This window comes from Phalangium opilio, unplaced genomic scaffold (assembly GCF_054372755.1).
Source record: "Phalangium opilio isolate 3A_F unplaced genomic scaffold, DU_Popi_V2 ptg000217l_1, whole genome shotgun sequence".
Lineage (NCBI taxonomy): Eukaryota > Metazoa > Arthropoda > Arachnida > Opiliones > Phalangiidae > Phalangium > Phalangium opilio.
This window is the reverse complement of record NW_028324218.1, coordinates 2,008,729-2,023,355: the sequence shown is the minus strand read 5'-3', so window position 1 is coordinate 2,023,355 and position 14,627 is coordinate 2,008,729. Positions and strand designations below refer to the sequence as shown.

The following is a 14,627-nucleotide window of genomic DNA, read 5'->3' as shown; positions in this document are numbered from 1 at the left end:
AAAATATTATTCGAGCTACAAATAGATGGCGTTGCTAAAAAAGGTTTTCGCGCTAAAAATGACTTTTTGGCGGGAAAAATGAACTTTTCGCGGTAAATCTGTAACTTTTTCAAACTTTTTTCAGTTGACGGACCTTATATTATTTTATTTGTTCTTAACTATCTAAATAAATGTTTCCAAAGTATATTTAAGTGTTTTATTTTATTTCTGTTCAAAATTTAACAAAATGGGTAGAAAATGCGCTGTTTCCTCTTGTAAAAATACTGGAAGAAACAAAAAGGTTTAATGGCATAGGTGAAAACCCAATAAATTAAACGTTGACATTATTAATTTATTAAACTAAGTTGTTATCACAATAAGCCATAGGAAAAACGGACTGGGTTCCAACTGCAAATGACGCGATTTGCGGAGATAATTTTGAGGCAAATGCCTTTCGGGAAAATGCTTCCATTATTAAAGTACTGACAACTTGGACTAATAATAGAAACTTAGCTTTACTTAGTCCAGGCTGACAAGAACTGAGATTCCTTCTTTATTTTTACCGGAATCAAATGAGGATCTCCTAAATTCTAATTTACTGTTTTGCAAAATAACTTTTGGTGCTTATTTAACTTGTTAATACAATTTACAGAAAACATACGCTAGAACAATCCCAAATGAAACCTTTCCCCAAACCACTCACGCGTCGGTAAATGAAACGGTTGAAAATAGGCCTACCTTATTGCCAACTATTCAAGCGGCGGTCAATATCACACTCCAAACTAGCCTATACCTTTGGCAAGTTACATTGAGGTCAATGAACCCGCGGAGCATAATCTAGACGAAAATGCAATAGAGGATATCGCGCATTAACTGTAGAAGTTGGAACATTTTCCCAACGCACAGAAATGTATGACATCCCAATGGACATTGAAGAACACGATAGCCCTCTGTTTGTTGTATGTACAGAGCTACAGGCTATATCATTGTAATTTTAGGGGCTTTGTCAAACATTAACGTATTTCCACAGACAATATCCATCTAAGGATATTGTCAAAATCATTGATCTTACTGAAAAATGCCTTAGAAGTCTTAAATCTTGAAAAATGTCGTGGTTGCATTAAAAACATTCCACTCAAAATAGAAACTCTTGTTGACGATGCTTAATTCATGAAAACATATTTCCCACTCTAACGGAGCACATATATGACCAAGAGTTCGGATGGAACCACGATTTAAATCACATTGTTAAAAAGGCAATAAACATCTACACAGATATCAGGCTGAGGAAAATAGCAAAGAATATGAACGAGAAAATGAAAAGAGAATATTAGAAAACGACTGACCAAACTGATTTTATTCCAAGGACAATAGTAGTCTATTTATAATTTGAATTTATTTATTAGTTGATACGTACATTTTACATTCAGCATTCATGATTCGTTCATTCACTCCAAAAAAATAATGTTTGTTTAATTAACTTGTCAAATCATCATCAATTTGTTTAATTAATTCATTATCACTTCCCTCGAATTTGCTAGAATACAATACACGCATAGACACAGTAGCAGACTACGCCGTTGAAAATATATCAAAATAGTTCTTCCGTTTTGGCACAGATGGCGCTGGGTGTATTTGATAAAGTATACTGTTTTTAACGTTGTATATTCACTAATGATAAGGTTAAAGTCTATGGGGACGCTTCCATGTTGTGACTCTAGAGGTATATATGTTCCTATCTCTATGTTATCTGGTTGACGTAATGCGCGCGCAGCCTTGATTCCCCCACCCTCTCCTTAGTTTGAAAAGGCGCGCGAAAAGACACGTGCGTTTCTGAAACACGTGGCTTTTTTTCTTTAAGGAAAATTAATAAATTTTAAAAATTGGTTCGGAAATATTTCTTTATTTTTATTTTACAAAAATAATGAAATCGCACTAATTATAATTTATAATTAAAAAAAAGTACATAATTTTGTGGAAATTACTGGTGTGAGTGTGAATGGCTGTTAAAATGAAGGCCATTAATATTACAAAAAAAAATCAATAAATACACAAAAATGGAATGCTTCAATCATTTGCAATCAAATTATTAATTAGGTGGTGTTATTGACAACTAGAGTTTTTAAAAAAAAATTAAAAAAACTTCGGTAGTTTCAAAAACAAACCACTCACCGGGGTCTATCGATCCATATTAGCGTTTCCTTTTCAAACGACTAAATAATTTAAATATAATAACTCAAAAATATTAAATAATTAGTTTAATTAGTATAAAAATTAACGCGCGTTTCTTTGAGGGGGGGGGGGTCAATAAATTAATTCTTTTTCGGGGCTAAAGTTGTTGGAGGCGTTGAAATTTTCTCTGTAGTTGTAGATAGGATGGTTGTGGTGTTGTTGGGAAGTAGAGGCTCTTCTCTAGATGGTTCAGTCTCGCGGTCTTTATTATTATTATTGGTAAGGTCAACTTCCGGGGCCGAGATTATCGTGTCTTCATCCTCGCTGGTCCGAAGGTTAGGTTGTGTAAAGTGCAATATATTGCCTGGAAAGTGTTTTTTGGACGGTTGACCAAATTTATATTTGTTTGTTTGTTTTGTACCACCCCTGTTTGTTTGTTTGCATGCCGCTAGACTTATAGAAGAAGGCTGTTCACCGATTCCCGCCTCAACTGCTACCTATTAGATACCAAAAAGAAATAGAAAACAGTCATCTACCAAATTTCTTAAGACCTTTCAACTTTGAATTAAAATTTTTGTCATAAAAATTACGTGACAAAAATTTCCAATTTTTTTCTTCAATATTTCTTTACTTTAAATTTAAATTCTACTAATTTATTTAAAACAAGAATTAGCTAATTTTTTTTGTTAGGGTTTAAGTTAAGTACCTTTTAATTAAGTTTAGTAATTAGATTAGCTTTTTTCTTCTTGGTTTAAATTAATTAAAGAAGTTGTTAAGTTTAGTTTAGTTACAGCGTTACCAGATACCGTGGTTTTTATTCTAATTTTAATTAAATTAATTTTTTAGTATATTTAATGGTTTTTATTCTTAAACTTTAAACCACAGTATCTTTATTAAATTGGGATTAGTGGATTTTCGGCAAAATTAAATTATTCATGCAGTTTAGTAATAAATTAATTAACTACCGTGCGATATTTAGTTAAAAGTAATTAAATTTTATCATGCAGTGGTTGGTTTTTAGTTGCCATTGAAGTTAATTTAGTTTAAATTTTAAATAGTTAATAAAAATATATAAAAATAAAACAAATTTAAGTTGGAATTTAGTATAAATTATACTAAATTCCTACTTAAATACTGACTAGATATTTGATCAATTTGGCATTAATTAAATTAATTAAAATTAATAATGCCAGATTGTTCATTGGATCAATCCATATCATTCTACTTCCGGGAAGTTTTAATTAAAAAACGGAAGTAGAACAATTACGACCAGTTCCTTGACTAGATTTTATAATGTAGTGCGATGTTAGTATACATTTCTCAAATCTCAAAAAGTTTTGAGAACATCAAAGTGCAAAAAAAGTGCAATTACATGGTTTTTGCATAAATTGAGAAAATCTCACTTAAGTTTTCTCGTGCATTTTTTGTATCATGCTCGTGCTATTAGGTTGTAACTGTGATATAATTTGTTTGTTTTTTGCAAGGAGCTAATCGAATCCGTAACAAATACCTGAGTCAATAATTTATAATATTGTTAATGGGTCTCATAGCATACAAGGCAGTTGTGTGTATCTCAGAGAGAATCCAATCTGCGAAGAGTTGGCGTTCAAAAAGGCGTCGTTGTTAGAACGGACTTTCAAATAGAATGGCTTGCTTCGAGCTGCAATTAGACAAAATAGGCTTAGTCCAAGAAATTTCCACTTGTATTTGGACCATTTCGACGTAATTAAGAGGGAGAGACACCATGGTCTCGCTTTTTGGCGCCTGCGCAGTAGTCTTTTTGTATCATGACATGTGCGATGTCCTGAGGGTTGTCTTACCCCTTTTTTTTACGTCGCAAAGGACTATTGTTGCAGTATGTATTGGGATTCAGGCTCAGTAAACTTACAAATGATGACGTTCTTGTCCAAGATCTTAATACCGCAGAATCTGTCTTCACCGGGTCCGACTCCATCCAATGACCCTTGGTCAATTCCGATGTAATCGTCGTCATTGCAGGCGAATCCGTCAGAACCGGCATCGAAAGGTGCTCCGAATGAGAACGAGTTTTCACGTTCGGTTTCCCATTTAATGGAGCAGAAATTCTCCTCGACTCTCATGCAGACTGAGTACCTCAAGTTGCTCAAGTAACGGACTTTGCCTTCGATTCTGGCACCGTAATTGAAACTTCGGACCAAAGCGCTGGGGAGACGGTAGTACTGCAGACATCCGGGTGGCGCTAATGATGGTGGTGTTTAACGAAAACTATGGTTATAAACCGAACTGAATTACATTGATTCGTTTTCATTGCTTACCCATATCGAGACTGTTGCATTCGATCATGCTGATCTTAATCTTCCATTTACGGGTCATTCTGTCGCCATTACTGACGACGCTGAGGACAACCGGGTTGCCGGAACCTCGTCCCATATCAACGTATACTGTTATAAAACGTATTATTACTGTTTATAGAAACCATAATCGTATTTCGCTTGAGAAATAGAGGGATTCGAGTTCTAGGCAATCTAAGCTTTGGTTTGAGTACCCACACGGTATATTTTTAAGAACAGATACTATACGCATGCGCAGAAACAACTTCTTTCCTATTGTACCAAATATGCCATTGCGACAACTTAAACGAATCCCCGCGACTCCCCGATTCCGAATCTACCCTCAGTTTTAATCTTCGACGACTATGATAATTTTGATAGTGTTACAAGTACTTTGAAGTACTTACAATGTTGTTGCTGATTCTCTCCGCACAAAATGGGCAATCGTTCACCCACAGTTGTCCTAATCATGAAAGAATCGGTGCTACAAAGACCACCGTCATCGGGTTGGGCCAATGTAAACTCGTCAAAATCAAGTCGCAACTGGCAGACATTGTCCTGTTTCTCGACGGTCACTTGACAAGTGTCTGTTCCGTTCTCGCCCTTCGGATAGTTCGGGTTCACGAAGACAGTCTCGTTCTGACTCGTCACGGCGCCGCACGTGAAACGGGCTAATTAATTAATAATTAAACACCAAACCATTAATTAGTTGAAACTGGTGACAATAAACGGGTTAAGGGGGACATTTTTTTTAAGTTATTACCGAAGCAACAGACACCGTATCCGTTGGCACAACTGCCGATGCTGGAACCGTCTCTTCTGTTGCATTCCGCTTCCGTGAAACAAGTACCCTCTAATCCGTTGTCACCAGTACAAGGAGTGTTTTGGTATCGAACTATGCTGAAAATACCTGAAGTAAAAATACCCAAAAACGTTTAAAATACCGATTTGCAAATAATAATTTCAAATAAATAACCAAGTTGAACAAAGTAGTAGCAGAAGTATATAATACTTCTCTTTGGGAGAAGTGTACCTATCACAAAGCCGCGTGGGTAATTGCAACATAATTTTACATTTAGAGTAAATTTCCATGATATTCCATAAATTATGATGCCCCCTTTGTAAATCTCTTGAACTTGAGCTCAAATAATTTATTTTACGCTAATTAACCATCCTAGGATTGGAAGTGTGAGTTCGGGTTGGTTCAAAGTAATTTCCATGAAATTCCTGGAATAATATTCTAAAGTAAAGCCCTGGAATTTGAGCTCAATTTATTTTAATTTTATGCTAATTAACCTTTCCCGGGAAGCGAGTTCCGGATTGAAAAGAATTAATAATTTTTCTTTTAAATATAAATTAAGTAGCAAAAAAAGGAATTTCTTTGAAATAATTTCTTTTAAATTAAACAGGTTTTTTTCTTTAAATATAAAAATATTTAAGTTTTTAAATAATATTTATGCCCAATGGCAAATATACATTGAATTTATAAGTTCGGTATATTTTCTTTTATGATTTATTTAATAGTTTATCTTTGCGATATTTGAGGTGAAGAATTCAAAATCATTTTCTTGGTTCTCATCTTATTTCAAGGTAATCTAGAGCCGTTGCTTCCGTGTTATTAAAAGTTTATGAGTTCGCGAATTTTTGCCAATCCGGTTTTCAAATCAAGTTCAATGATCATATAAAAAATATATTACGTTTTTCTTTTCCTATTCGTTAGTCGGAAGGTTTCAAAGGAAAACTAGTTTCCTTTGAATATCTTTTCCTGAGAAAAAAACTTTTCGTGCAATGGCTTTGACCGAACCGAAATAATATATGAACCCTTTCAGCCCAAAGCGTCGTATTGAATGAATTTTTTTAAATGCTTTTTTTACCGCCTTTAAGGGGTTTTACTAGTTTATCTAGTTAGGTAGGCAGTTAGAGGTCAATCTGGGCTACGTTTTGAAAAAGAAACGGTCAAAATCGGTTAATTACTAAGGTAGTTATGACTGATTGAATGAAGATTTATTTTTATGTAATTTCAATGTTTGTGGTTATTTTTGAAACATGGTTTTTGTTTTTTGGACCGGCTTCAAGGGTTTATTTGGGTACGGGTTGGGTTAGGGGTCATTCTGGGCTACGATTTGAAAAAGAAACGGTCAAAATCTGACAATTATTGAATTAGTTATGTAATTTAAATGTTTGGAATTATTTTTAAAACATGATAATTAATTTTTGGTCCGACTTTAGAGGTTTATTTTGGGTACGGGTTGGGTTAGAGGTCAATCTTGGCTACGTTTTAAAAAAGTAACGGTCAAAATCGGACCATAGATAAGAAAGTTATAGATGATTGTATTTGTCTCATCTGAGATTTGTTAATAATGTTTACTATAGATCCATATTTTCTAAATTTTAATTTTATATTTCAGATATATTTTTGGCTAATATATGATTAGGTATTTAGTTAGAGGTCAATCTGGGCAAGGTTTAGAAAAATAAATGGTCAAATTCGCGCAATAATTGATTGAGTTACGTAACATTTTAACAATTTGCGAGAAATAGTTTAAAAATTACGACTTTTTATTGTTAAGGAGTACGTGGCATAAGTTACCACGCATCCTTACAAATTACTTTCCTATGCAAGGGCGAGCCCTATAACCCGTAACAAAGGTTACCTGACCCTAAACACGAGTATTGAAATTATTCCCCCGGTGTATTTTTATAGAAATGACAGGTTATGATCGATGGATTGGTGTATTTTAAGAAGTTGATTGACCTATGGATGGGTAGGGTGGGGTATATCAGGAAGTGTTTGAACTTACCTAGGGCGGGTGGTCGAAACTGGGACCGGGCAAGAGGTACTAGAACTAGAATCAACGCCGACAGCAGTGAGCTACGCATGGCCTTCACCTTTATTAAAAACAAAAAATGATTTTTAATTATATTATATTGATATTTAATATGCCTTAATTTTAATTATAATTTTAATTAAGGTTTTTCCTATATTTCCTATTCTTTCTTTTTTCCTATATTTTTAAGCCCATCCTATTTTCTCCTATAATTTCATGATAATTCCTAAATTATCCTATATGTTTTCAACTCGATATGGTTTTCATAGGCACCAACACATAAATGAAAACTAAAAATATGATATGCTCGTAAATTTAACCATTTTAATGAAGTTGATGAACCCGATTATCTTCCTATTTTATCCTATATTTTACACCAATTTCTCCCTATACTTTACACCAATTTCTTCCCATATTTTATACCAATTCCTTCCTAAATTTCACACGAATTCCTTCCTAAATTTCACACGAATTCCTTCCTAAATTTCACACGAATTCCTTCCTAAATTTCACACCAATTTCTCCCCATACTTTACACCAATTCCTTCCTATATTTTACACCAATTTCTCCCTATACTTTACACCAATTTCTCCCTATACTTTACACCAATTTCTCCCTATACTTTACACCAATTCCCTCCTTTATTTCACACCAATTCCCTTTATTTCACACCAATTCCCTATATTTCACACCAATTCCTATATTTCACACCAATTTCTTCCTATATTATAAATTTCCTATAAAAAACAATTTAAATGGCTTTTCTGGTACTCATAACCTAACCCAACTACCCAGGCAATCACTCAAAACCCTTCAAACTCAATTAAATCTAACCACAATTTAACGAATTTAATTCCATACCGCGACTTAATTTCACTAATTAAATCAACGCGATTAAAATAAAACTTAAACTTACGTTTTATAGAGGAACTTGAACACTTAATCAATACAAATCCCAGAAAATTCCGTTATATTAGCAATTAAAATAAATCCGAAGTGAAGTGTAAAACGAAAATTCACACGACTTGGTGAGGTCTTTTTAATTTAAAATCTTTTAATGATGTCGGGGTCCCGAAGTGGAGCCGAACCGACTTAGTGGAGATATGACAACGGAATGAAACATGCAGGGACGTTATACCCCTCTTTTAAAATTGCCCGAAGCGCCACACTGCATTCATCATCTCTATGGCTCTTACGCAATACATGGGAAGCTCTAGATTCTAGAGAACCAGGATAAGCCAGGATGATGCGCCCACCTTTCGTTCCCCATGTAACACCATCCCAGCCAATAAGGGACTCGCAAGGAAACCTTCCCGGAAGTAACCTAATATTTTTGATGGAATGGATTGTATATATATAAATGTATATATATGTATATATAACCTTCAAATATATATTTTTTTAATAGCTATGGCCCGGTCCGGTCAGTTTTCATTGATTTGTGTTTAAGATTAGTAGGTGTACAGGGTGTTTTATATATATATGTGTATAAATTAGGGTACAGGGTTGATACAGCTTGCCTACAGGTCAGGGAAAACCTGGGATATATATAAGTCAGGGAATTTATTTCAAAATGGGCCAAAAATGTCAGGGAAAAGTTAGGGAGTTTTTTGGAATTTCGATAAGTTATGGAAATATTAGGGAATTTTAAAAATTATCAACATAGTCATGGAAAAGTCAGGGAGTTTGAAGAGTTTCAATAAAGTCGTGGAAAAATCGGGGAATTTTAAGAATTTCAATAAAGTCATTGAAAAATCAGGGAATTTTAATTAAGAATATCAACATAGTCATGGAAAAATGAGGGAACATCATGGGAAAAGTCAGTGAATTTCAATCTATAAATTTAGTGACAATCCTAAGGTAATCATAGTTCGCCGAAGTACATGATTGCTGTTGGACATGGATACATGGTAAATCAATTTTGGAGTCGAAAATGTAACATCTACAGTATACTTCTATATAACTTTAATTAATAGATTACTAAATTTACTAGAAACTTTAAAAAATATTTCTTTAGAATTTTAAAATATACGTGGTAGGAATTAAGTAAAAAAATAAAATATAAAAACCACAGATGAAAAATTTGTAGTTTTTGGCGAATTCGAGCTCCTCGAATTTCTTAGAAAAATTTAATACCTGGATGTACGGATTTACCTGCCTGGCTTCTTTTTTACTTACCTTCCTACTTCGTCCCCCAAAGCGAGGGTGCATTGACCTGGTGGTCTATAGCTATGGTGCTGGTGCTGGTCTTGGTACTTACCCGACTACCGCGTTACCATATTGCGCAACTCGATTACCATTCCTCACCTTATGCTTTTTAAAAGATAATCTCAAACCCCCCCCCCCCCTTGGTGTAAGATTTTCTTAACGGTAACGCTTCGATAGCTACGCAAACTGCCTGGCTATGTATGTATGTGTGGTACCACCAAGCAATACCAAAACGTGAGACGGACACGAGACCCATGGTTTTGAATTTTAATCATCAACAAGTTAGTTAGTTGTATGCCCAAGTTTTAGAACTTAGACTTAGCATCGTCCGGTTTATAATATATTGTTTCAGGGATAGATTTAATTTTAGAAGTAGGAATGGAGAACAGAGTAATCTGGGCACGCGTCAAATTTTGGGAAGGTCAAAGGTGACTCATTACTCTCTCGTTAATTTGTACTGTATGTTATCAGAGAATCGTCCCTGTAGTTGAAACAAATTTCTCTAGCCCCTGGAAAATCAGGTCGTTTTAAACTGGCTCTCAGGGAATTTTAAAATTGTCTGGGATTTTTGTATTTGTTAGGTAATGAATTAATATATTTATAAGTTAATTTGGTTAAGCACTAGTATATCATTTTTGAACCCCACAACATTATTTTTAATTTTTTTGCAAGTAATTTAATTGATTAGGGAAAACCTTAATGAGTCAGGGAAATTTGAATTTAGGGAAAGCCTTAATGAGTCAAGGAAATTTGAATTAAGGGGAAAACCTTAATTAGTCAGGGAAATTTGAATTTAGGAAAAACCTTAATGAGTCAGGGAATTTGAATTTTAATTAATTTTTTTTGTGCCAAATACTGCTCTAGTATATTTCATACCTCAAAATTTGATGGTATGCAATGCATTGTGGGTATATTTATACCCCTACCCACCCTCGGCCCCAAAAAAATCCAAACTTTAATGGTGCCCATGGGGAGAGATAAATGACCGGCGGGTCGTGTCCCCTAACGTACTCTGGAACCCATTAAATCTGACCCTGTGCCCACTCACTCCCGTCCTCAATGGTTGCTAGGTTAATGGCTACCTCATTAATTTCAATTCGCCCCTCGACCGGGTTGGTAGGGCCTACCCCTAAAACCTAAATTCAAAAATATAGAAGATAAACCCTAGATAGATATTATCTAGATATATCACGAGTCAGACTGGAGCGGGGTCGAATTTAAAGTTTGACCCCATTTCGATGACAACTCGACGTACGGGATCAAGGTAGTTTCCGATGTTTGCACTTGGGATTTAAGACTTGAAAAATTGTTTAATATTTGATTTTGATCTCCTCGATGATGAGGGCTGCAGGAACTTTTTATATTATATTAAAATCAATATGATTTAGATATTTGATTTTATGATTTTAATGCCAGTCATTTATTATTTTGATATCTTGATTATATTTAATTTGATTTGAATTAAACTTGATATTAATGGTTGGAGGGGGAATTCCGATTTAAGGGGTCCTTATAAATTGTATTTAATAATTATCAGCCGTCGAAACATCTGCAAGTTATAATATAAATATAACATGAACAGATATTTCCATTTCATTATTTTTATTCATTTATTTATTTATTTTTTATTGTGGAGTTGGATAAACCGGATGTTGGTGATTTAAAAAGAAATGAAACGTAATTAACATTTTGTTTCTACCTTAAATGATGGGAGACACGTTTAAAAGTTTATCTTAATTATATGTACAATCAGAGCTTAATTCAAAAATTTAAACACAATTTAAAACGATATGAAATAAACTATATCAATATGTGTTTTTAAAAAGAAAATTTTGGAAAATTTTAAAGAGAATTTAACTCTTAACTCTAATAGTTTAACTTATTATTATAATTAATATTGAACACTTTAAGTGTAATTAATATTAAACACTATAAGTATTATTTAATTAGTATTAAACACTATAAGCTTTATTTAATTAGTATTAAACACTATAAGCATTATTTAATTAATATCAAACACAAGTATGATTTAATTAGATTAAACCCCATACCTACAACTTAAACTAAAATTTAACTTAATTAAATTAAACTTAACGACAAAATTAAAGCGCGGGAAACGTTTTAGAACCAACCATTCAACCAATCAGATCAGACCAGGCGTATGTCTGTACCTTTTTTTAGCACATCCAGGTAGGTAACTATAGAATCCGAATCTTACGCAATTTTCAAATCTGGCTGGTCTCTAGTCCTAAACCGGGTTGTTCCATTGTAATGGCGACAATAGGTAACGGTCATTTTTTTATACCTTCCTCCCCGTGGTTCCGTTCAATCAAAGAAATTTCTGTACCCGGAAGAGAATTTTTAGGATATAAAATTTTTTTATATCATCAAGGTAGGGTCTCTCTCCGTCTAAAGGCAACCTGGCCAGGGCGTCCCATCACCGCTATGGCCTTTTTTAAAAGCTGCTAGCAGACTCCCAAATTTTTTAAGTGCTTTTTTTTTACTAGGTCTACTTGCTTATTCAATTGAAGTTTTTTTATAGGTTTTTTTTAATTCAAATTTTTATATTTATTTTTTATTACCTACCTTACGGTTCAAAGTAAACCCCAGATTTATATATTTAAAAAAATTCCCATGAAAATATTTCTTATTCTTAGACTTGGGACTAAATTTGTTTAGCAAAATCAGGGATAGATTTAATTTTCGAAGTAGGAATGGAGAATGGAACGGTTAGTATTTACTTCAGTAGTCCGACCCAGTATAAGTATGCCCCTCCCTCCAACAAACACGTAACGAAAAGTTTAAATTATCTTATTGGCTGCTCACTTAAACCCTACTATACGTTTTGATGACGTTGCTGACGGGGACGGCGAAAAATTAAATACGTAATTCCTTTTTACCTCTGTCGCTATGACCTCCCCGCCTCTTCTTTCATACCCCCCCCCCCGTCCCGTTAAAAGGGGGTCCGGGACTTTGACGCGCGCGCAGATATTACTCTGTTCTCCATTCCTACTTCTAAAATTAAATCTCTCCCTGGCTAAGCAAAATATACGATAAATTTTAAAACATCGGTGGTCATAAAAGTATAGACCTATTGAACATTATCTGACTCGATATGGATTGATTGACTTCGGTAGTTTAATTACTTTTTAATGGAATGTTCTCTTTGTAAAAGCCCTTTTTTCAATAGATGGTTTACAAAAACATGGAGGGCTCATACCAATTACACCAGGAGAACAGGCTATACCTGAAGGTCAAAAAATAGACTAGTAGTATCTGTCTCCTGATGTAAATAGTATGAATCCTCCATGTATGTAAACCATCTACAGGGCTATACTATATATTTGCTCGGTATTTGGCGAATACCAGAGCGAAAATTCGTTGGGAACTCGGGAAATAACGAATACGATGTCCTTGACGCCGATATGAATAATTTATGAGTAAAATAGGTCATAGTTTCACGTCGCCTCTTGAAGACAGAAACAAGAAGAGACCTTAAATTCTTCCGTGGGAATTTTAGTTTTAGTTGAGATAGTCTGCTGCTCTGGTGAACTTTGTGGTGATGAGGCGAGTTTTTACGATCCCCGTCTGTTTGTATCTAGATCAATCTCTGGAAGCCAGCGAGAGAGAGCCAAGTAAGCTCTTGAGAAGAGTGGTTGGGTGGGTGGTAGTTCAACTGTACTTACTACCATAGGGGCCTTCTCAAAAATTCAAGATTATATAACACCGTGACAGGGGCACCAACCCGGGAATTTCCCTATCCTCCAATTTCCAAGGACGGTACTATTTTTAATATTATGCCAGGAATGCATACAGCTACTAGGACTCATTCAGGGTTAATACAAAATTAGAGTTTTTAGAAAAATTCAGAAAAATCATGGGGTTTGAGTGAGTTTGCTCTGAAGGAGTTGCTTCAAGTATAAAAAACCAATCCATGACTACACCATGATTCCAATTAACTGTATGTATTCCTGATATTACCATATAAGTAATATACGTATAAACCTTGCCCTTTGATATTTTAATTATTATTGTAGTTCTGGGAGCTTTGTTTCTACATTACAGGAAGGGTGGCTTGCAATTTTTATTTTTTGGAATTATGTTAGCTATCTCGGTTCATTGTCTCCGATTCGCGGTCAAAACCATTCAAGCGAATATGAAATGAATGGAATCGCATTAAATTATAATTTAATTTTTCCTTCGTCTGTTAATTTCCTGTATAGAGAGGACCACCTGATCAACAATAATGCATCATTCCCCCCACTCGTAATCATCTGCGCCTGCGCAAATGATTTAAAACGTATTTAATTTTTGTGACCTTTAACATCTGTAGTCATCAAAAGTCAGGTGTGTTTGAAGTTACACCTTATTGGTTTTAAAACGGACCATAAGTTTATAAGTGATATGTTTCTTAAGTATCTACAGCTCGAGCTAGTTCGAGAACGACAAGCTAGAATTGAAGTCGTAATATTAATTTCAACTTTGACCTTTCAAGGTCAGCATAAGTTTTGGGTTTTTATTTTTAGCTGCAAATATTGAACTTTTAAAACACGTTTTGTAAGTCTGGTAGCCTTGAAATGAATTAGTCTTTGGTATAGCGTGTCCTCTGTATCTGTATCTGTAAGCATTCAGACCCCAAAAATTTAAAACTTGTTAAAGGCGTTTTAATTATTCCTAGAAGTTGTAATAGCTTCTGACATTACCGAGTAATTTTTTTTTTGAACCGGTTAGTGTCCTAGATAATTTTGCGTTACACATCCGTTTAGTTTTTTATTTTATTTTAATGAATGGCTAATTAGAATATGACGTGAATGAAAAACAACCATTTACTACGAAAAAACAAAATACAGGATCAAAATTTTTACTACGAAATTTTTAATCATCTAATTCTGGGTCAATATTAAATAAAAACTCCGATGAGTCTAGTGTTTTTATTAGGCCTAATTTTTCGCGCATTTATTATGGTAAAATGGCGGGAAACACCTCGTGCTCGTGGTATATCAGCTTATAAATGATTATATAATCTCGTGAATTTTTAGCGCGGTTTTTTTGGCGGGAAATGTCTCGCGGTGAAGCACGTGCTTTTGAATAATAATAATAAATACATTTCTCGTGAATACTCAAAACGTA

At 34.2% G+C, this 14,627-nt stretch overlaps 1 protein-coding gene and 1 long non-coding RNA gene across 4 annotated transcripts; both read right to left on the bottom strand.

The window, feature by feature from the left end:
- Positions 1 to 186: 186 nt before the first annotated feature.
- Positions 187 to 1,720, bottom strand: LOC149615543 (uncharacterized). The gene is made up of 2 exons (XR_016376076.1): positions 1,397 to 1,720; positions 187 to 1,262 (listed from the first exon to the last, which is right to left on the bottom strand). It is a non-coding gene; the product is annotated as an uncharacterized LOC149615543 (long non-coding RNA).
- A 556-nt stretch (positions 1,721 to 2,276) lies between these two features.
- LOC149615542 (uncharacterized) lies at positions 2,277 to 8,387 on the bottom strand. Of its 3 annotated transcripts, none has more exons than XM_089857389.1 (8): positions 8,206 to 8,387; positions 7,262 to 7,349; positions 5,224 to 5,370; positions 4,868 to 5,131; positions 4,446 to 4,571; positions 4,040 to 4,369; positions 3,707 to 3,811; positions 2,277 to 2,515 (listed from the first exon to the last, which is right to left on the bottom strand). In XM_089857389.1, exons 2-8 carry the CDS (start codon positions 7,338 to 7,340, stop codon positions 2,292 to 2,294), a joined length of 1,275 nt encoding a protein of 424 aa, XP_089713515.1. In that variant the 5' UTR covers positions 7,341 to 7,349; positions 8,206 to 8,387; the 3' UTR covers positions 2,277 to 2,291. The 3 variants fall into 3 exon arrangements, with proteins under 3 accessions (XP_089713515.1, XP_089713516.1, XP_089713517.1); XM_089857390.1 differs by lacking the exon at positions 2,277 to 2,515 and adding an exon at positions 2,579 to 2,648 and having other exon boundaries at positions 3,662 to 3,811; XM_089857391.1 differs by lacking the exon at positions 2,277 to 2,515 and adding an exon at positions 2,579 to 2,648.
- Positions 8,388 to 14,627: the final 6,240 nt, after the last annotated feature.

Excerpts from the sequence above, each read along its gene's own strand:
- LOC149615542 (XM_089857389.1), bottom strand. The coding sequence starts at position 7,340 with ATGCGTAGCTCACTGCTGTCGGCGTTGATTCTAGTTCTAGTACCTCTT. Across the intron at positions 5,132-5,223 it reads ATACGGTGTCTGTTGCTTCG|CCCGTTTCACGTGCGGCGCC; the intron begins GTAATAACTTAA and ends TTAATTAATTAG. Across the intron at positions 3,812-4,039 it reads GGACAAGAACGTCATCATTT|CTCGAAGCAAGCCATTCTAT; the intron begins GTAAGTTTACTG and ends GTCTAATTGCAG.